Below are 23,094 nucleotides of genomic sequence, written 5' to 3' on the forward strand. Positions count from 1 at the left end.
GCTGGTGATGCTGTGCCTGATGCTCCCAGGACATGGGTGGCCCTCCTGGCTGCCATGGCACTGCTGACTCATATAAAGAGACGATGAGAAGTTTTGCTAGCWTTGTAATTTCAGTAGAAAACAGTGTTGGTCTTTTGTGATTAGCTAAAAAATTTTACTTTTGGTTCTTCTTCTTGCAAGTTCCCTTACATGTAGACTCTGTATTTTTTTTTTAAAATGACAATCCTAATGAGGCACAAATCATCATGCCAAATGTAACTTCTGTTCAGCCTGGATTATTTTGGCCCAAAAAAGAGAAATGGATGCAAAAAAGCCCCATCTGGAAGCCCAGATCTCTCACTCTCTAACCCCTGAATCAGGATTGTCCAGGATTACAGAAGACTCCTACAAATACAGGGACCAAATAATTCACCCCTCAGTGAGCAGGAATTCCTTCCCCAGGGAAGGTGGAAATCACTGMGGAAGGTCAACAGGCAAAGGTCTTGTCAGTGGCTCAGCTTTCTCCACCTTGAACAGAGAAGAGCACTGGAATTTCCAGCTGGGTGAAATTCAGCTGACCATGGAAATGACAGGSTTGCTATTAGTTTCTAAACATCAGTCAAAGAAGCATGTCTGATTAATTCAATTTTGCAGCTCTTTGAGCGATGTTAGAGGCACTGCAGCTGCTTGTCTCAAGATACCRGATTAAAAAAACACCATAAAGCCTCACACGTTCCCACCCACAAACATGGATTTTGATCTATTTACAGAGGCCTCAGTCTCAGTGTTGCATTCATAAACAGTAAGGATGATATTTTAAAGTCACAAGAGCCTATTCTGTGCACACAGCTAGAGAAAAGTTCTGCTACAACAACACTGGTAATGAGATTTGCAAGGAAATGTCCCTACAGGGGGACAAATGCTCCAGTGCAAGGGCAGCTCTGCATCCATTCAGGAGTTTCCAGTATAGGAGAAAGATTACTGTGTGAATCCAAAATGTACAGAATATTCCATTTAAAAGACAATATAACAAGTCTACTTCCTCTTTTGTTGATTTTTAAAAATTGCACATGACTTCTTCATACACTTCATCTTTGGAAAATATTCTCATTCATATATAATACTTAGCCATTTAAAAAACTGAAATGTTCAACCCAATGAATTTTTTTTAAAGAAGTTACCGCAGTTTTTCAACTATACAAGTCAATAAAAAGGGRCAAGCACATCCATAGCTATACTTGACAATTTTCAGATGTGCTATTGGATGTTCTACAAAATGGTCTTATGATTCTTCATTTTAGAATAGATATTTAACAGTTAGTTATTCTAGTTTTTTAGTTAGTTAGACCTGTGCCTTGCATCACAGATGAAATCACTCTAAGTTTTAGCAATCAGCTAATGAATTTCATGTTGGGAAGGAAAAAGCACAAGACCCTTCAGCTTCTGTCTTTCCTTCTTCTACAAGAACAAAAACATTTTAAATGGCACAGAGGCTTTTAAAAATCCTACCCCATGCAGAGGATCACAGATCCTTCATAGCCTTCAGTGAGAGTCCCCTGACCTGTATTATGTTATATGAATAATGGTTACAGCACCAGAGGAGGAGCCAGGCCATGAGGAGCAAGTCCTACAACTAAGATACTCTTGACAAGCAGAGGTTACTGGGATCCAATAGCTCAGAAATCCTGGCCATCTCCTACAGAAGGATACATCCCCTCCATCCCCTACAGAAGGATAGGTAGCAGAATTCATTTAAAACATGCTTTTTTAATAAACTATAAAATCAAAAGCATTTCACAGATCAGGAGAAAACAGATGTGAGAGATGTTTCCAGTACTTCATATCACAAAGGTAAAGCAACTGGATGCCAAAGTTTAAAAATAATTACAACTTTTATATTAATCAGCAAGACACAATGAGCTGAATAAGACCTCTATCAAAAATACATCATTAAGTTACTAAACCAGCATTTTGCAGTTGGCTTTAGGCAAGCCCCTGAGAAAACAGGTCATCTTCTAGGCTTTGCAAAGAAATGTCAAGGGTTATGTCTCCCTCACAGATAGGATACTATGCCTCTTAATTATCCTTTCAGCTGACCATGGAAATTGAGATATCAGCAGGTAAAAGCATTTTCATCCTACTCCACTTCTACAAAACAACAAAGTATCAAACACCAGTATCTTTCAGATGTATGCAAAAGCACTACACTGAAATTATTCCTCTAATCATTCTAAGTGCATATTGAAATTTTTTAGTTTTCAGTAACAAATTGCGTAAAACACCAGATCATCTTGGGAAAAATAACTAGCCTTTTAAGAATAAAAAAAACAACTCGGTCTTCTATTTGAGTTTAAGATTCCTACTACATTTCAYTAACCTGTCTCAAGACCACCCATATATGATTTTGTGATTTATYTGAGAACTTACCATCACAGACAAGYAAACTCCYGTTGGCCTCTTGAACTAATCTAAAACTAAATACTTTCTTTTCATAGAACTTGGTGAAGATCATTTACTGGCAGCCATTTACACAAACTGTTTAGGTTAACAGAGATAAGGCAAACATTATTTACCAGTCTTTAAGTGAATTTACTCAGTTCTCTATAAACTGTTTTGCTTATCTGATACATTTAGGCAGGACTGACTGCCAGCACAGGGAGCACCACAGCCAATGTGTGCAAACCTGCATCAGCAAGCAACAAAAAGGAGGGGAGGAAAGGAAAGGAAATGTCCAGTCCAGTATGCAGAGGCTTAGGAATACTGCTCCAGTATGAAATGCTGACGAAGTTCTATAAACATCCACAAATACCCCTTCAGCTTATTTCCATCTAATTGAGTTTAGATGGAAAGTTGGTTTAAAAAAGCAACAGTAATTTAAAAGAGACACACATATAAGAGGAATCCCAACTCAGAACTACACAACCTGTCTTTTTAATTCTATATGCTAGGAAAGTGTCATAAGAATATAATTTTCTCCTCTTTCGTAGTGACCAAAATGGAAGTAGTCTCTCACATAATATTTGATCTGATTTTTTGTACATGCTAAAATTAGGTATTTTTCCAAAAGCTTTCTGGCACTGGATCTCAAAGAACACCAACCTTTCAACACACTTTGTTGTTATTGTCTTTGTCACAAATCGACACAGTTCAGTAAAAAGAAAAAAGTGGGGGGAGAAGGGGAAGAAGCARGGGACAAAACTGTAAGGAAAGATAAAATGGGACAAGGTCTCTTCCCCAAACACTACAACCCATCCCTCTGCAAGCCATCGTCTAACCCACAGARCGAGCTGTTCTGCAAACAGCAAATCTTGGTCCTTCTTTTCATTAAATGCACGAGTCATAAGCCTTTACGAGTAACAATGTCAACTTCTACTTGAAATGCAAAATCACTTTTATAATTGTCAGCACCTGATCAAGGTAAAAGTATGAACTATTTCTTAGTAGTCCTCCCTAATGGTGGAATTAATGATGCTTTCAATTTTTAACAACACTTTCTCTGAGAAGWTGTGTGCAATTTATTCTCCATATACAGCTCTTCTATGAATTCCATACAGATTTTCTTGGGGGAGGAAAATCACCACAGGAGGTTCAGATATTAAAGAATAATCACTTTGTCTTAAGAAGGTATGTATTAAAGAAAATAAAACCTCTTCTAAGATTTTAAGAGGCTTTTCAGAGACTGTCYTAATTAATCACTGCTATATAAAAACAAATTACTGCTAACTATACTGGGATAGAAGCAGTTTTCAAGGGTCGGGATAATCTGTATTTGGCTGAGTGYCCATGAACATCCTCAAGGTCTGAGGATACACTAGAGCAGTGTACACAMTGTTTTAAGATACAACAAAGCCTTTGGAGAGTTAAGTGACTGCACATCTGAGTCATTGTCTGAATGAGCCATTTTGGCCTTTCACACACTTCCCAGTAAAGAGAGACTCCGGATTTCAGTGAAGTTATATCAGACAGAAGAGCAATCAAAAACAAAAGTTGCTGCAAAAGCAACAAACTCTTAATGTTTACTAACAGACTCTAAACTTTTATTCTGCACGCAGCTCCACTACTTTCCATCCATAACAATTCAAGCAAAGTTAATAAAACGTAACAAATATTCCAGTTAAAAAAGAGACAAAAAGGAGAAACTGCGACTGCTCTAGAGAAGATGAAGAAGAGATTTGCTACTGAAAACACAACACCTCACCATATTTGGACAGTATACTCCCATTTAAAGATTAAACCTTGCTTTTGCTCCAGAATCCTAGTTGTGGAGATCATGTTTCCCACACCTGAGGGGAAGTGGCAGGGAACATAYATGCCTTAAATTAAGAAAAAGTCAAAACTGTACAAGGAGAACACAGATATATGCCAAATCAAATGCTTTCAGCACACAGGTAATAGCAAGTGGCACTATTTTGAGAGTAATATTGATGTGCCACTAAGATTCTAAATGAGAAGATTGGGGCACTAAGATTCTAAATGAGAAGAATAAAATTATATTCATGACTCTTACTGCTGGGATTTTGGTAGACTTATTGCAAGGAAAATAAAAGTGCACATTGGATTATGCTCTGCACAAGAAGACATTAAACATGATTCGTGACAAATCTTCCTGGCTGTTTTACAAGGCATAGGAGTGAACACAACCCAAAGGGAAGTAAAAGGAATACCACTGACCTCACTGCACTTTCCTCCTGGGAGGACTAGTGGGCTTGCTTCCACTATTCTTTAAGAAAACCTTGAGGTAGTTTACGCACATCAGCATACAAAAGGCAATCTTTGGGGGAGGGGATTGTACACCTAAAAAAAACAAAACAAAAAAAGGCCAGCAAAATTGGAAATTCTCAAAAAAGAGATGAAAAAAAAACCTGATGCAGCCTGTTAGGGAAGACAGACTGCATGGCCCAACAGGGTAGGGCACATCTGTCAGCCAGGCATGAAAGAGAAACCCTGGGTTCTGAAGGAAGACAAAAGTTACAGGGCCACACATGCATGATTTCTAACAATATTTGTTTTATCTTCACTTCCTGTTCTTACATCATCCTCTTTTCACAAAGAAGATGAATTGAATTAAACAACAGCAATCAGGATCTGCAATGTAAAGCCCTGAATTTTTCCTTTTCCATAGGGAGAGGAGCAAGCAAAAGAAAAAAAAAAAAAAAAGAAAAAAAAGCACTTCACTTTTGGTACAAGTTACATGAAACCACCCAGGTTGAAACAGACTACAGACCGCATGAGTAAAGGAAAGGTCAAACATAAATATGTCTTACACATAAGAGTATAAGATCTAGGATCACACTTCATCCCAGCAGGAAAAAGGAGGACTTCATTCCAMAATTTCAGTCTAGCAATAAAGCAAAAACACATATCCTCTTGCTGTGGCTACTGCCCTCATGGCAGAGAAGCAAAACCACTTACAACTGCTGCATTTTGGAGCACCAGACTTCAGCATAAAAGATTCTACAAGAACCCCAGTAAGGAGTGATCCAAGTTTCTTTGACCGGCACTGGGTGGGCACATTGTCATTCCTCCAGGAAATATTGCAGYTGTAATTATTCTGGGATACCTTATTATTTCCCATTGGACTGACTATCAGGRCCTGAAACAAGAAGTAGGAGTTGTGTCTACAAAGCACTGGTCTTTTTTAGCCAAGCATGGCACCAACTGGTCACAGCTCTTGCACACAACAGAAACAAAMTGTATCAGACCAACAAGTCTTGCCCTGAAACTCCTCTGCATCTCATACCTACTGAAAATAACATGGATGGGCAGTGTTTTGTAGGTTAGTCCTGGCCATTTGAGGCGTCCTTCCAGAAGCCTTTCCAGCAAATGTGTTATAGCATTTATACCCCTGCTGCTCAATTCCATTCACAGGATTCATGAAAAGGTTTCAGACTCTTGACAGACAGCCCCCCAAAACAGAATTTGGCAGCTTCAGTAGACATTGGAACATTTGGCTTTGGCCTGTGAAAATCTTCAAACTTTGCATGATTGCTCATTTCTCCTTTTTAATTTCACTAGGATATTCTGTAAGTGTCCGCATGGCAAACCTCACATGGCAGATAAAGACTTTTGTGTTTTATTCATTTTTGCCAAGCACTTCAGCAAAAAAAAAAACCTAACAAAACCCCAACCAAGAAYAGGAGACAAATGAGGATGTAAACTTGAAAGGCTAAAATATATAAGGCAGCTACAGTGTGTGTTTATGTGTACATAAGAAGCTTTACTGTAATCACGGTATTGTAAATATTTCAAGTACCCTGATTACAGAAGTTGACGACATGCATTCCAGTCATCACCACTTTCGTGGTACAGGAGAAGGGCAGCATGACATTAAACTGTATCATTAGTATTATTATTATTATTAAACAGTCTGTATTAGCACAGGTTTTATAGAAGTTAGATCACCAAAGCAAGAAAACATCCCTTTTTTTTAATGGAGACTCCAAATCTGCTTATTAAAAGACACAGAAGAAAGAGAGTCACATACAGATGCATGATTTTTTCTAAGGCATTTGCTGATTTGGGGGGAGGGRTTTGTTTTTCTAAGGTTTTTGTCTTTTTTTTTAATAATGGTCAAAAGGCATTCATTTTGGTTAACTTGGGAATTAGTTAGAAACCTGAGACCCAAGACTCTTACAGGATTGAAAACAGGCAAAAAGTCTCCTAAAGCTTCAGAATCTATTCAGTAACAGCACAAAATATTAATGCTATTGCCTCTGCAAGACCTGCCTGGCAACACAACTACCCACAGCTATTTCCCTATCAGAATGGGAAGTTAAATGCTACAGAGGAAAATGGTGGGGTTTCAAGCAGAAAGCTTTTAACACTCACCTTTCCCTTACAGAGTGGTTCTGGTTCAAATACTTCTCTTCTGCTGCAAGGCCAGTGAACCAGAAACAGGCACACAGACAAACAGGGGATGCTGTTCTAGCAGAAGCTAACTAGCAGCATGCCTTATATTTACCATTTAATAGCAAACGTCCAGGCTTTTTCTATTTCCAGTTGTGCAGTGAATTTGGGAAGCACCTGCTGATCTCAAGAAGATGCTTGTAGGATATTATAGTCTTACTATGTACAAACACATTGCCTACATGGACCTTTTTTGTTCTGATGGTTTCCTTATAGAGAAACTAGACCTTTGACAGAGACTTCTGCATCTATAATGCTGCAGATATACAGACATGAGTAAATAACTATCCTCTCTGGTCCATTTATCACTCAGCAATCCTCACTACTGAAGTTAATGCTCCTTACTCTTTTGAATTACTTAAAAGTATAGATGCTGAAGCAGAAAACAAAAGGTAATTTGAACTCCACTTGTTTTTTCCCTAGCTTCAAGCAGCATCCTTTCTGACTGTTGTTGTATACTGACCCAGTAATAAATTCAGCCTCTTGCTTTCCCAGCCTCCTGTAACACAGAATATTTCAGAGCTAACCCAACCTGCTCCTTTCTAGGTCCCTACCATGCTGAAACTTTCAGAAGACTTACCTGACTTAGAATAAATCTGATAAAGCTTAGCAGCTACTCATCAAGAAGTATTATTTTAGCATGTCCAGAAGGTGAAGGATGGGGGAAGGGGGAATCAAACTCCCAACACACTGCTTTCAGCAAGGACTCCAGTAGTTAAATAGCTGCCACCTATTATTCCATGTTTATAGATTATTATCTATAAATGTTCTTTTACACTTTTTAAAAAAGGTAGTTTTTCTAGAAGAATTATGCACAGGAGGGAAAAGAAACACTTTGAAGGAAAACGTTTTCACCACAATAATCCATGGTACCGGATTAACATAAAATCAAGAAAAAATAATTCACTTTGCAGTTAAAACACAATGGTGAAAGGATTTTCTAGCATTTTCTGGCTAGACAGGTCATCTAATCTCACCATTGATTCAGCTGCTYTACACATTAGAAAAAGTATTATTACTGCTGCCAGTTATCTTTATCCAAAGATAAAACCTGCATTTTTTAAGTCAAAAAATGTTTCTGCTGAACCTTTAGGGAGGCAGTTAAAATTCTGGCCCTGCATCAAGGCACAGAAAGAATCCACCACCATCCCACAGCACTTCATTCTCTGAGAATCATGATAGGACCAGGATTTAGTTTTGCCAGTTTTGTTATATTGAAGCTTCTTTTTTTTGCCTRAAGCATTATGAAACCATGGTAATTTGTTCATACTTGCTGATAAAATTATTTATTAGAAGTAGCTTGCATCATCTGTTCAGATAAAGTAAGACACAAACTGAAGWCACTTTTGTCTAACTTAACAGAGCATCATGATACAGTTGATTCTCAACAACAAATCCCAGCACCACGTATCTCCCATCAGAAATAATGACATATTTTGACAGCTATACATTAACCTTTTCTCCATGGTCAAATCTCTTCCCATTAATATAATCCACAGAAAAAACTTTCTCTGGTGATTTATGACTATGAGAGGTACCCACTGTGCTAAAAAAGCCTTCTCTTTGCATGGCTGTAGCTGAGCAGGAGATGATGACATAACCACTTCAAGAGAAATGTCCTGCAGCACAACTCAACAGATATCCCTGGAATAGCCATTCATGCTTCAGGGCAGGTGAACACATGCTATTTAACAGCACCTGCAGCTTGTTGGGCTTTCCCATCTGCTCTACATTTCCATGTGTTCAAAGCACCTCTTCAGCATCTTTGTGGGGTTTAGCTGTCAGGATCATCTTTCCAGGTCATGATATCTATGTTAAACCTTTCTCTCCTTTTTTTTTAAGTATATTTGAGGTAAATCTTTAGCACTCTACTTGCCTTTTGGCAACCASTAAATTCTCCAGAACTACATTTTCCTAATTACAGATAATTAAGTCAAAGATTCCTCGATTATGTCAAAGGCACTAGGCAAGCCCTCTCCCCACTTATTGTTGTGCATCAAAGACAGTAAATGCAATTAAACTTCTTTCAGAGGGATATATGTTACCTAGATTTTAATTTACATTATMATTTATACTATACCAAGGCAATCGTGCTTTAAATTACAGTATCTGTCTATCTTTTTCCTCACATGTATCTAGTCAACTGAGCAGCACTGGAAGTTGTACKTTCAAAACAAAAAAATTACCTCCATTATCCAGATTAATTATCCATGAAGGTGATGCCATTTACAGAATTTGSTCAAAACTTCTAGTATGGTTGCTCTACTAACTTTTCTGAAGCAGTCAGCATAATTTTGTCATCCTCTAACTTTTCCAGATGCTTATTTTCMTTTTCTGTTACATCAAGAGATTCCCTTATCACAGGTTTGATTTTTACTTCTGCACATGMAAGATTCAGGTATTTCTAGTCAGGTTTAAAGGGCAATGTTCACCTTCATAAGGAAACAAATAAGCACGAGTAAGCAACAAAGAAAAAAAAATGCCACAGAGTGTCAGAGCTCAAAGACAATTGCTATCACACTCAAATTCAACAGTGGAAAAACCAGATGAATCAAGGACTAGGAAATTATAACTACTTCCTTACAGTAATTAGAAAATGGACCTTTCTGATGGTCATATTGAAAGCAGTGGCAGTAATAACTATGAAGGATTTAATTGGAAGCTTTCTTTCCCTTTTTCTTACACTGGCCCAAAGCGATGTACAGCAGTCACACTATCTGTCCTGCTTTCAAGCTACACCAAACTCCAGAGCTGCACATCCTCRGGAGATTCTGAAACTTGTCAAGAGTGATTTGTGCAAATATTTTGCCAGCAGCACTACTAGCTACATATGGATGCACCAACTCAAAAATATATGAATCATTCCAGTAAAACATTATCTTGCTGCTATACCAAGATAATTATTTACATGGTGAACCCTCAATCACACAAAGCATTCTACCTGTAGAATACCTTGTTAGCAAGCATAACTTCCCATTTTTAAATGGAGATTCCTGTATTTCATGTTTGGTCAAAAGGCCTCTGAACTGATCAAGTGTTAATTATCCTGATCACAGAACAGTTGAGGTCAAAAGGGACCTCTGTTGGTGAGCTGGTCCAACCAACACCTGTGCTCAAGCRGAGCCACATAGAGCCCTGCACAGAGCCCCACCAAGATGGCTTTTGAATAACTCCAAAGATGGAGACTCCACAACCTCCCTGGGCAACCTGTGCTAGTATTTGAAAAGCAGAAACTCACTTCCTCTGAGAGCTGTCAATTTGTGCCTGTTACTTCTTGCCCTGACCCTGGGCACTGCTGAAAAGCACCTGGCTGCCATTTCTCCATTTCCTCCAACCTGCTTTTCCACATAACGCCCCTCTGAGCCTTGTTTTCTCCACACTCAGTGGCCCCAGCTCTCAGATTTCCTCATATAAAGATGCCCCAGTCCCAGGGCCAGCTCTGTGGACCAGCCCTGAACTTGCTCCAGTGTGTCCAGGCTTTTTCCATACTGTGGAAATCAGAACTAAATCCAGACTTCAGGTATGGCCTCACCAGTGCTRAGGAGAGGATTCACCTCCATCAATCTGCTGGCAACAATTTTCATTGTGCAGCCCAGAAGGCTGTTGGCAAATTCTCTACGATGACCTATAAAAACCTCTGTCTCYATAAATCAAGGGGTGAAGGCAAAGAGTCTAACACACTTTCAGAAGCCATAGCAACTGGATTATAACCAAAAAAACATCTGCACAGTAACTTGCTGATGGGCAGTACGTCTAAGACACAAAAACCCTACAGGAAAATATTGTGTGTTGCAAGATACAAGGATACAAGATGTGAGGCTAATAGTGTACAGAAAATTCACATGCACTTAAGATTTCTGTTAATGATGGTGATAATCATCTTCTTGTCTGTGGTAAACAAACAGTATTTACATGTGAGGTAAGCATCACCTGAGATTCAGAGCTCCAGGGAAGAAACAGTAGCTTGTTAAAAGGATAAAAGTATGCTATTCCCTAATGTAAAAGTTCTTTGYATGTATAAATTACCTTTCATATACCTTTCTATGTCACACAGAAACTGGGAGATATGGAGCAATTGCTAAGAGCCCAGCAGAGTGCCACAAAGGTGACTTAAGGCATCTCTTCTGTGATGAAAAGCTGAGAGAGCTGGGGCTGGACCAGATGACCTCCTGAGGTCCCTTCCAGCAGCTATGCTGGGCATCTGTGAACTGTCAGAGCTTGTGGTGAGAGCAATGGAGAAAGGTACTTTGACACATCATTCATAAAAATTAAGGATAYACTATTGCTCCAGTGAAGTGGAAAGCAGGAGATTAAATGATAATGGGAAAAAACCCCATATCTGATAAGGTAGTCAACAAACTAAACACAAACTAAACTGATCTCTCAACTGCAGCRAATGCAGGTTCTTCCCCTTTTGTAGTACAWGTATGGRRAGWWKWKRASTYMWMWWCTYYCCTCCATCTACCAAAAGTAACCTTATCTCAGGGCACTCAAAACATAGAACCCTAAAGTAATTTCCCCTTCCTTGTTACTGATAACATGAGGACAAAAAGATTAAAAGTTGTTATGGTTAACAGAAACTATAAGCACTTTATCTCAGCAAACTTTTCTTTTAAGATGCAGAAAGTTCATTCTCTGACAATCTAAACCAAACTTAGGGCTATACGCAGAGAGTACAGGACTAAAAATTTCACCAACTGCCTTTGCCAGCTCTCTGCATGCTGGGAGTCAAGTTCCCCAGCAGCTGCACAGGCTCCTCCAAAATACTCACCTGAGCCAACAGGGCTCATGAGGCAAAACAGCCCCAAAACAACTCTCTGCTTTGGATTTCTAAACTACACAAGATTCCCTTAGTAACACTTCACTGCCCTGAATACACCCACCCCTGCCCACTGTGCTCTTCATTTCTTTTTCCCAAACTCCTCATCTGTAGTCCCAAAACACTGTGTTATGCCACTACGCTCCCCTCCAGTAATCACAATGATTTTATGACCCAAATGTGTTCATTACTGAAGAAAACTCCTTTGTAAAGGKACACAGAAGGAAAATGTATACATAAAGTCTTTCACTTGGTTTTCCAACAATAAAGAACAACCATATGTACATACACAGTAAAAATTTTAGATTACACTTCTGAAGAGGAGAAACTGAAAGGCAAACCAGCCACCTACAAACAGACAAGTTCCTCCTCACYTGGGAAAGAAGAGCATTGCAAAGTTGAAAGGGTCACTCTTAAAATAAGAGCTGATGCTGTAAAAGATCAGATGGAACAAAGCAGCTTAAACCAAAGAGAAATCGTGCACTGAAAAAGGAAGGCCACAATAAGAAATTCTAGGRTGACAACTTGATTCACAGTTTACTCAAGTTAATGAAAGACCCCAACTCCCACAGATTTCAGCAGGTTATGAAATAGATCCTGGAGAAGGAAATGTTCCAAGTCACAAACAGCAATGCCGTATTTTGATACGTAATTGCCACCACTGCCTATGAAGAAATCCCAGGTGTAAAATAGAGAACAAATACAATAATCTCACTTTCTCATTTTAAAAATGGCATGAAAGGAACAACAAAAGAAAGTTATTGAAGAGAACTAGATTGTTCCCAGCTGTTGTCATAAAATACTACAGCTGCTCATGTCATTGCAGCTAATGACCAGTTGCACTTTTTCAAAGATTGTAACACAGTATGACCATTGTAATCTACATCAAATGAAACTTGGCAAGCATCATGGAAAAAAGACTAAAAAATTCTGCTTGATTCTGCTTGATTTTATTTTTTAATTTCTGTTCATGGTGGTTTTGAGCGTTTRGGGGGGATAGGAAGGGATTTTGTATGAATGGTTCTTTATTCAAATTGTCAATTATGTTAAACTACTTAAAAAATCATGGTAAATATCAGGTATCAAATTACTAAAATTGTCTTTTCCAGTAATAAAAACAGAATTCAGCTAATAAATCCTTTTTCTTTTTTTGAATAGAGGTGCTGACTAGAAGTCTCAAGTTCAAAGAGGATGATGAAACATCTTTTCTCTGGAGCCAAGAAGGTAAGCTTCCCCATCCAGAAGCTTTTAATTTTTAGCTGTGCTATACATGACCCAAATCAGATTTTTTCATAAAAATTCAAATACACAAATGCAAAGAAAAGGATAAAATAGAAAAAAAAACATATATATACCGATGTAGAAAAAATTTTCAGATACAACTCTCTCTAATGGAGCATTACTCCCTGACAGATGGAGAAAATGCCAGGGGAAAGCATGTGTTCCCACATAAAAATCTCCACAGAACCTGAAACATATACAATTTCAAATAATTTTATGTCAATTCTCACGAAAATGAAAGAGCATAGGTTCCTCTCTAGCCATGTGTCTTCCCCTCCAAGATCATCCATATAGAGCTACAAACCAGAAAGAAATCACAAGCTCTACACCAGACAGAAACCACAAGCTCCTGCACTGCTTTTTTATCTTCCCTRCAGTTATCAAGAAAATCAGTAATTCATGAAGGAAACTACAAGTTATTTTACCCATCCCTCCACCATAGGACACATACACCACTTAGGCCCATTTTCATGGCACCAACCTGGGACTCAATAATTAGTAACAAACATAGCTGCAATAAAAAAAAAAACATTAAAATGAAGCTTCCCTATCCAAAGAAAGACAGAAAAAAAATTGCTGAACGTGTACTTATAACCAAACATAGCAACAGATAACAAGTTGGAAGCTGAGCCTCTTTTCCTCACTTTGGGATGTCTGTCCGGACTGCAAAGAACTTTTTTCCAAATGATGGTTACTTCAAAACACAAACTGAAACTCCATTTTATGCAACCATCTGTCAGTATCAGCAAATTTAAAAAAAAATTAAAAAGTAAAATCGTACACTTCAAAGACCGTACCTTCAAAGACACTCACATAAGTCTAAATTCAAAATAAAAACCTTTTCACACATTACATGAAGYCAAAATCTTGTCATTTGGATTCTATTAATTAAGCCTACTGGACAATGCCCAGAGTGACTATTATAAGACTGTCTGTCTTATAACATCACATCTGGATAACCCATAATTAACACATGTTATTTTCACCACTCCAATCAGAAGCTCAAAGTGCACTTCCTTTCTTATGGCAACATTGTGCARACTTGATCTTTTTGTACAATTAGGAAGTACTAGACAAACATTGTAACAGAATTTTTCTGCAGCAAGCTAGGGAGYTTTTTCCCTTCACTCTCAGCTCTATATTGTGCAACTGTCAAGATAATTCAAAGTAYTTTGGCCAGCAGGAATCTGATGCAATAAAATGCCCAAGCTTAATGCCTCTAAAAGATGGGATGGAGAAAGAGAATATGTCTCTCCATCAGTACATGTTTAAACCTATTACAGCACTTTTTAATTTTGAAAGCTTGATTTTATTAAGTCAGATAYGCCTATCTGAAAGATGAAACAATAGTCTATTACTGTTTAAAGATTTTCTACAACCATTTTTAGCACAGCTTTTCCCTTTCTTTTCCATACAGACTAGGTTCTGCACCTTCTATGCCTGAAGTTTAAGGTGGGGTTTTTAAAATTCACTCATCTGTGGTTAACCACAGGGTTTTTCTCAAGTATTACCAACTTCACCAAATCTTACCTTTCACTGCTAATTAACTTCCATGTCTGATTATAAAAACAACAAARCACGAGGGCCCATACCACCTCCTATCCAAGTTCACCAAAAAACACACTGTCCATGCTAGTTTTCAGAGCCTTTTGCAAACCACATGAGTTGAATGTAACAGTCATGCTATGAGTTTTCAACATCACTGCTAAGAAAGCTGCAAGCAGCAGCTGAGCTGCAGAATAGAGACATCCTTCGGTGACAAGCTGGGTAGAGTTTGAGCAGCACACTGACAGTGGAGCTATTCACTGAAAAGAAAGCTAGTGTCAGCAGCTGGCTGCAGAGTTACAACAGAAGGCTGACAAGAKGCAGAATGTACTTCCCTTCTTCTCATGGGCTCCCCCAGGCACCTACAGATGCACCAAAAGAAAAGATAYACTGTTCCATGAACCTCGTGCATTAAATACATGCACCCAAATTATCCAAATCTACCGGGCAGCACTTAGACTGCTCAACATATTCAGCAATAAGGAAATGAAGCATAAGAGCAATAAGAACAGAAGAGTTTGCAGAAATGCAGTACAGGAAGAAAAGGCATATTAAACGTGAGAGGGAGAAAGCATTAAAAATCCAACTTGCTGAGAAGGAAAGGGAGCTGCAACAGAAGTTGAGCACAGCTTTTAATTACAAGTAGAAAGAAGTTTGAGTGATAGAAAATGCTCAAATGAAATGTTTTCAGTAACTGGTTAAGCACACACTAAAGTGAAAGGATGCCATCTACACCTTAGACACATTCARCCTCCAGACACACAAGAACTAACTTCTAATTTAAACCATCATTTTTAATGTGTGGTGTCTTTCCACTCTTTTTTTCCTCTCCAGCTCCAAACATTAGTCATGTTAGTTGGAAATTAGCTGGAGATGATGGTGGCATCCAAAATCAATCTTAAATAAGATGTTCATGTCCTCCTCAGTATTGCTGTATGAACATTACCATGCCTAAGCTCTTTTAGAAATAGAGATATCAGTCAGTTTAAAATACACATAGGTGACTGTCAAAGAGCTACTACCCTGGAGGTGTTATTTCAACAGTGGCAGCTTTCTAGGGGAGGAGTAAATACAGTAGGAATCAGGTCAGATTTTTACCTTTAAAAGAATGATTTACCGTCATAGCACTTGCCTCCCTATTTCTCAACATATGATCTTCCAAYCTCTTCCTTCATTCAGTAATTGCAAGAAAACAGCAAGTACATACCTGCAGCACCACCTCCAGCAATTATGCATCTGAATCTACAACCCAAGGGGCAAACCCCTGAGTGAGCCACACATTTAGATGAACATATATACTTAGGCTGCTGATACATACAGTATCATGTTTTTCAAAACTGGGATGGTACTTTCCACCATTACTGAGGAGCCATAAAATGATCTTTTATGGGGGAAAGTCAAGRTAAATGACTGATTATGAGAAAAGGAAATTATTTCAGTGTTCAGCTGAAGAACCAATTGTGAAATCAGCATATATTTGATTCATGAAACCACATACAAAAGAATRTAAGAAGGCACCTTTCCGTGCAGATGATTTGAAGTGGCTTTTACTTCAGAAACYTGTGGCTTCTTTTATGGCAGGCTTACAGTAAGTGTTTAGTGGTATCTCTCCATCTTAAAATACTCTTAAGGAAGTACTTTTTTCCACATTCCTTGAAGCTATAAAGAAGAAACTATCCCCCACTACATGCTGCTTCAACATCACTGAGAAGCCCAAGATAAATTAATATTCATATTTAAATGGAATATCAAATTTAACCTAAAGTCCTGCTTTTGTACTATAAGTAGGAGCTATTCAGCAAAACAGAAGAAACCAGAAAAAAATAGAAAAGGTAAGTTGGGAGTATCCAAGCTACACACATTTATTTACATTACCCAAAATCACTTTTGATAGAAAATCCCTTCAGAAATACCAGACATAAAACAATGTGCTGTGTTCTAGACATGTAGAACTACAAAAATATAATTTAAAATATCATATTATATAATCAAAAATAAATATATTTTGCATTTGATCTTCCTGCCACAACCTGCACTGAAATGCAAGCACATCCATGCAATGACTATCATCTCTAAGTGGGATACATGAATGGAAKTAAATACCATTCAATTTGGGAATGGACAGCAGAGAGAAAACAACTATTCTCTACAACATCCCCCTATGGAAAATGACCTCAAYTGGCTCATATTTTCCAAGTAGTTTAAATGCTGATATGATCCAGGATGTAMTCCTCTTTCAAGATGACCAGCACCAGTGGTACTAAAAGCACCAGCTCCCTTGCAAGGCTTAGTCAAAAAGAGCAGGCAACAGAAGACAACATTAGCCAAGTTGGAACTCAGAAGTATATGAAAGGTTTTTTTGTGCCTCACTTCATATCAATCCTATGAGTTGCCACGCTCAGTAAGCCACTCTCACCATACAGAGCATGAGAAAAGCCTCCCACCTATGSAGTGCAGCAGTAACTATGCAAGAAGGCACCCTTCAGCATGTGCACAATTTTCCCCCTATGCCTATGCAGCAAAAGCCTTGTTTCACTAAAAGGCTTATTTACAAAGTGATCTTAATGACTAAGAGGTTCAGTGAGTTCATAAATCACCGGCTTTATTACACATAGTCATCAAAGACTGTACTTTGGTTTTGTTTCAGTTTCTCACCACCACATTCATAATCCCTCAGGAGTGTTACACACCTACCACACACACATAYAGGTTTACACAGTGTAAAACATACAAAGACTGCCAACACCCAAGTGTCATCCAGTTGATAAAATCTACTGGTCTTACAAGTATTAATTCCATTTTGAGCATGAAGTAAGAACAAATCAGTTACCCATATAAAAACACGTAACACACTGACCTTGTTTTCTTTCCTAAACAACCCTAGTATCTCTCCAAGTATACTAGGTGGTTTTCTGCTCTCAGGTGCCTCTCACATGGCTTGTTTCATAAAGGKACCAGGTTTGCAATGACAGAGTTACTAAAACTGAGGTGGATGTACCTTTGAAGGTACATGAAGGTAAAAGTGGATAGGGGAGAGCAGGTAATCCCCAGCTGTACCAGTGTCACCTTTCTGGCACAGCTATGGGTAGATTCTCTAGTTAATAACACACCTTAAGCCCAGATGCAGGCTTCCTCAGAGCAAGCATGTTCCTAAGTAGAAATATTTACAGAAATAATTTAATTAAAAGTAAAGTGAAGTCAGCTTTCCTATGCCAACAGGAACAGCTACAAAGCAATTCCTTCTTTTCCCTCATGAGGATCACATAGACACAATCTTCAGCACCCTCAAAAGAAAGGCACATCATCATTTACTCTACTGTATTACACAGTTATAGCTACTCAAGTAACCCTGGTCCTTGTCATAAATTAGTAATACTCAAATTTACACCAAAATATGTACCAAATCCACCAACATCATAGACATTCAGGTCAACACAATTACCCAAAAACCACTGAAGCACTTGCAGGATGTATCTATGCTGAAAAAATTGCACTTGATTCAGAGGAAGAGACAGGCTTCTGCAATTCCCCAATGCTGGATTCCAGCCTGGAGCACAAGCCTTTGGTGAGTACACACAAGTCTCCCTGGACTAATGGGAATTAGCAATGAAGTTTAGAGTTTCCATTATTGACAGCAATTTTACCTCTCACAAATCTGAAATTAACACTGATGGCAACATATYGATTGTGAGCTGGCATTCCTATTATATTACAAATAACTGTCAGCCYGCACATTAGGAGAGCATTACCAATGACACAGTTTGAAATTCAGAGACACCAGAGACTGGTGTCTGGTTTTATTGTGTGTTGTCAATTGCTGATATTACTGTGTACACCTCCCCATGGAGCACACAAGAGGAAAAGAGACTGCCAACACCAAGGATCTCAAGCCATGGATACAACCGTTCTAAACAGCTGAGATGGAATTATTTCATTAGAATTCCACTTCTAAGAAAAAAAAACACAAAACAAAGCAAACAGAAAACCCACACATAAGCACACAACCATCTGACCTGCCCAGAGAAAAATCAAAACAGTTGTTGTATCTAACTAACTGCAAGATTTCCAAGAAATACTGACTTCATTTTTTGTATGACTATTCCAGTTGACTTCCAAAGTTTTTATTTAGGATGACTCTGCTTTAGAGCAGTATTCCTCAGAGGTACATGGAACACTAAATACTTTGAGGAGGTCAAGTAACRTGGTACACATCCTTTTCCTCCCCATCAGTGGGGTTCAAATCGTGCTAATGTCAGCAGTGACCAAAAGCTGTTGACATCAGGSAGCTGAGCCATGTGGAATGAGCTAGGATCCTCAGTCCAGTTTCTCCTGGACAAGTTTTCCTACCTTCACAAGAACAACCAAGCCCAAGCTCTGGCTGGCAAGTCTCAGGAGCTAGAAGCAGCACAGATGAGGAGCAGCTTCCTCAATCCTGAAGGAGAACAGGTGCTTCTAAAACAGTTCTGTTCCAGTGTAAGCTGCACCATACTTTTAAAACRGCAAGGAATTTCAGTTCATAAGTACATCAAGTCAGCACCTCCTGCAACAGTACTTGATCCAACAAAGTCCTGAATGCACAGTTTATTATGCCTGCAGTCAACAAACCAAAGCGTTTCTCCTCTACAGGAGGACAAAATCCAGAGAGTAAAGATTAATYGTGTCATTTACATCACAACATACAYACCRTCTTAAGGAGAGCAMSAGAGTAAACTGAAAAGTACCCCTCAAACCATTACTGGTTAACCATCTCTGGATTAATTTGACGTTTTCCTCTAGCTCAACAAAACAGTTTTGTCAACTTTAACAGGAGCCACTTTGCTTCTGGAAWCAAAATTACACACAAACTTGAATTTCTTCTTTACACYGTTCATTGTATGACAGTGTAAATTMTGGGCAGGAGACCAGGATGCTACAAACATTAGGGGCTCCTAAGCCTTTCTCCCCTCATCCCAAAAGCACGTTTTATTTTTGAGTCAAATCAGTTTAAGTACAGTTCAGACAATTCAAAAAGCAAAGCAAAATGAGCGTGAGATTAAACCCTCACCTATGAAAATACTCCACATCTCCATATACTTGAGCTTTTTAAGCATTAGAAGCAAAAAAAAAAAAAAAAAAAAAAAAAAAAAGCAAACAAAACCAAACCCACAGCAACTCCCTGAAGAAGCAGCTCTCAGCCACAAGCAATTTGCACAAATCTGCTGGAACAGTAATCCCCCCAAGCCCATCCCACTGTTACGTAACAATGCCAAGCCAGGATTTTCACCAGCCAGTCCAGAGTTACTGTAAGAAGGAAACATCTCCTGTCACACACCAGCAAGAGAAAGGGTTTAAAAAAACCAAAAAAAATCAACAAAACATAACAAACAAAAGAAAATCCACACAGGCAAGCAGAGGGGAAAAATTAATCCAGAGACCACATACRTTTTAAAAGCATTTCCTTTTCAAGTAAGGTTTTGTGATACTCTAACTTAAAAGGTGCTTTCTCAGGTTATACCTTACCAAKGTTAGAATATCTGTTTATTCTCTCTAAAAAAAGACTCAACTACTTATAGAGGTGCTCACAACGTACCTTTTTATTTAATTATTCTTTATTAATTTARCATTGCAAGCCCATTTCAGTTGTTYATCTCAAGAGGGTACAAATTATGTCCTGTATGACAAAAACAACAGTTATCTTTCCTAACTCTAATACCACCAGTGGTTTTCTTGATTTCCTTAATGTCCATATGAAGGCAGTGTGAAGTGCCTATGATGCAGCAAAGAATAATCCTATTAACAATCAGTTTACTGCATCCTACACTTTTCAGATGCTATTTTAAGACCTTAAAAGGATTTCAATATTTAATAGAAGACTGAACCAGTTAAGCAGATCTTCACATCTACACTGAAATACTGACATTGAGACGAACAGTTAGCAATGGACACCCACGGAGCATCTATCTTCTTTTTGTTCAAGACCTGAACTCAGTTTAACCAAGTTGATTTCTCTTTGAGTTGCATTATAAAAATATTTAACTATACATACTGCTAAGTTTTCTTAGAAATATAATGGGTTTAGACGTTTGAGACATTTACACATGTGAAAAATGCAAAGAGCAACTGCTGACAAAACACATTTAGATAAGCTGAAATCACTGAGGGTTTTGCAAATACTGAAATAATTCCTGGCGAACACTGGCTTAAGCAAAAGGAAGTTCAGCCACAGCAAAGATCAGGACATTTGGCCATGTGTTAGGWCCAAGCAGAAGAAATAAGGAAATAAAAAAAAAAGACATAATTACTAAGTTCTCCTGATAGGATAGTTATTTGTTGTTTTTACACAAGACAAGTGTCAGCTGAACACAGGCTTTTAAGACTATTGTTGGTGTGATATAACACACTGAAACTGAAATTGTAACTATTCTAGATATTACAAGTTAAAAGTGAATTGACAAGTAATTATTTTAAAGTTCTTGCAACTATGTTTCTTACAACATCTGAATAGCTACAATTTCCTTTGGAGGGGCATAAAATGAAGGAAGAGGGGGAAAGGTAAAAGAAACTAAGTGTAAATATAAACACAAAACAATAAATAACACGTCTTCCTAAGTAATATTTACACTATTTCATTCTGGCATACACTCACATAAATACAGTAGTGTACATATTTCAAGGCTATTTCCATTTCTAGCTTTCCAGGATGTGGACAGATGCACGCTGCACCCAGGATTTGTGCTGTCCACCATAATACCCTGCACCGACCTACGGATTATAACCTAACTGGGTGAAATACACTAGAGCTGTTTACACTTGGCTGTGWGACCAGTGCGGAAGGGAAGAAACAAAAACCAACCAAACAAAAAACCCAGACCATTAAATACATGTGCACTTCATCCACAYTGAGAAATATCCATGTGCAATTTACATCAGGCACCACCCCAGTAAATAAAACCTTCGTCTGCACTGCGAGGCACGATGTGTTGTTAACCCAAACTAATTCGTTTATAGGCCCGAGGCCGGCAGCGCACGCACACCTCGGGAACAGAGCGAAAATCATGGAGCCGCTGGGTGTTTGTGCGGAGCAGCCTCACGCACATCTGCACGCACACGCGGGAGCACGGCCGCGGTACGCGCGCTGGATAACTTCACATCCACGCAGGCCGGGCCGTCAGCGAGAGACGGCGATGGAGGAGAAGGAGGAGGAGGAGGAGAAGAAGGAGGAAGCAGCCTTCGCCGCCTCCCACAGCGCCCGCGGCCCGCGCCCACGGCCCGCCCCATCGCCCGGCATCCCTGCCGCGGGTGGCGCGGGGGCGGCCCTGCGGGAGCGGGSCACGGGGGAGAGCCGGGCGGCGCAACCGGTCCCCCCGCAGCGGCGCTCGGTGTGGGAGCGGAGCTCCGGCTGCCGGCGCGGGGAGGTTTCCAGGCATCCTTGCTGCATGCGGGGAGCAGAACGGCAGTGACAAGCGGCGGCGGCGCAGCCTGCGGGGGAGGGGGGGGGCTCCCGGGAGCGCAGTCCGGAGGAGAAAGAAGAAGGGGGGATGCCCAAAGGAGCAGGCGGGCTGGGGGAGGGGGCTGAGCCCTGCCCTCCTCTCCCCAAGGCACCGGGGCGGGGGAGGAAGCTGGGGCTCCCCCTCTCTCTCACGCCAGCCCTGTGCAGCGCCTTCAAGGCGGAGAGGGGGAGGCGGCGGGGGGAGGAAGGGGGGGAAATGCTGCAATGTAGCGCCGGGCAGGCAGGCGAGGGAAGCCGCAAACCCTCCACCGGGGCCCGGCGCAAGCCCCCGGGCCGAGCCCACCGCTTCCAGCGACCGCGCCRCCGGCAGCCCCGCGGTACCTGCCCGGGGTGGGGAAGCGGGGACGGACGCGACCCCAGCCGGGGRCACGGCGGGAGGACCCGGCCGAAAGGGCGGCAGGGGCGCAGCACCCACCTTTCACCACCCTGTCCGTCGTCGATAACTTGGGATCAACGGCCTTATGCTCCGACATGTCCGGCGGCCGGGGAGGCGGCGAGGCTCTCCCCCCTCGGGCAGGGTTAGGCGGGGGCTGAGGCGGCGGCCGCCGCTGCGGTCACGGCTCCGGCTCCTCCGCTGCGGCCGAAGTTGCCGCGTCCCGCCGCCGCTCGCTGGCTCGGCTGGGCTCTGCCGCGCGGCGCCTTCCTCCTTCGTCTTCCTCCACCCCCGTCCTCCTCTTCCTCCTCCAGTTAATTATTGTTCGCTTGCAATCACGCCTCCGGGCTGTGCAGGACGGCTCGCTCTTCCCCCCCCCGCCAAAGACCCCGGCGACGACACCCGCGGCGGGCGGCTGTCAGGCAGCGCCGGCAGGAAAAGCCGCGAGTGGACGCGGGCAGCACTAACAGCCAGGTTGCACACGCAGCGGCCGGTCCTGCGCTTCCTTCCTCCGCGGCGCGCCGCTCCGGCTCCTTCGCGCCGCCGCCTCCGCCACGGCCGCCGCTGTGGATCGGGATCCGGATCCGTGTCTTCCCCGCCGCCCCCCGCAGAGTCTCTCCCCCGGCTCGCACCGACACCGGCCGCGGCCCCGCGCGCCGCTGCACACGCTCCGCCGCGCAGCCCCCGCGCGCCGCCCGGCCC

At 40.8% G+C, this 23,094-nt stretch overlaps 1 protein-coding gene across 2 annotated transcripts in view; it reads right to left on the reverse strand.

Annotated features, from left to right (window-relative positions):
• The window catches only part of PPP3CA (protein phosphatase 3 catalytic subunit alpha), a 168,067-nt gene extending 145,022 nt beyond the window's left edge, over positions 1–23,045 (reverse strand). The window contains exon 1 of one of the 2 annotated variants that reach the window (XM_057384978.1): positions 22,435–23,045. In XM_057384978.1, the coding sequence (XP_057240961.1) occupies positions 22,435–22,492 (58 nt within the window). In that variant the 5' untranslated portion in view covers positions 22,493–23,045. Of the gene's footprint in view, positions 1–21,543; positions 21,665–22,434 lie in introns of those variants that run through there. The other variant, XM_057384979.1, reaches the window with a different exon arrangement.
• Positions 23,046–23,094: the final 49 nt, after the last annotated feature.

Source organism: Malurus melanocephalus, unplaced genomic scaffold (genome assembly GCF_030028575.1).
Source record: "Malurus melanocephalus ecotype Western Australia unplaced genomic scaffold, MMel_1.1 scaffold_764, whole genome shotgun sequence".
Classification (NCBI taxonomy): domain Eukaryota; kingdom Metazoa; phylum Chordata; class Aves; order Passeriformes; family Maluridae; genus Malurus; species Malurus melanocephalus.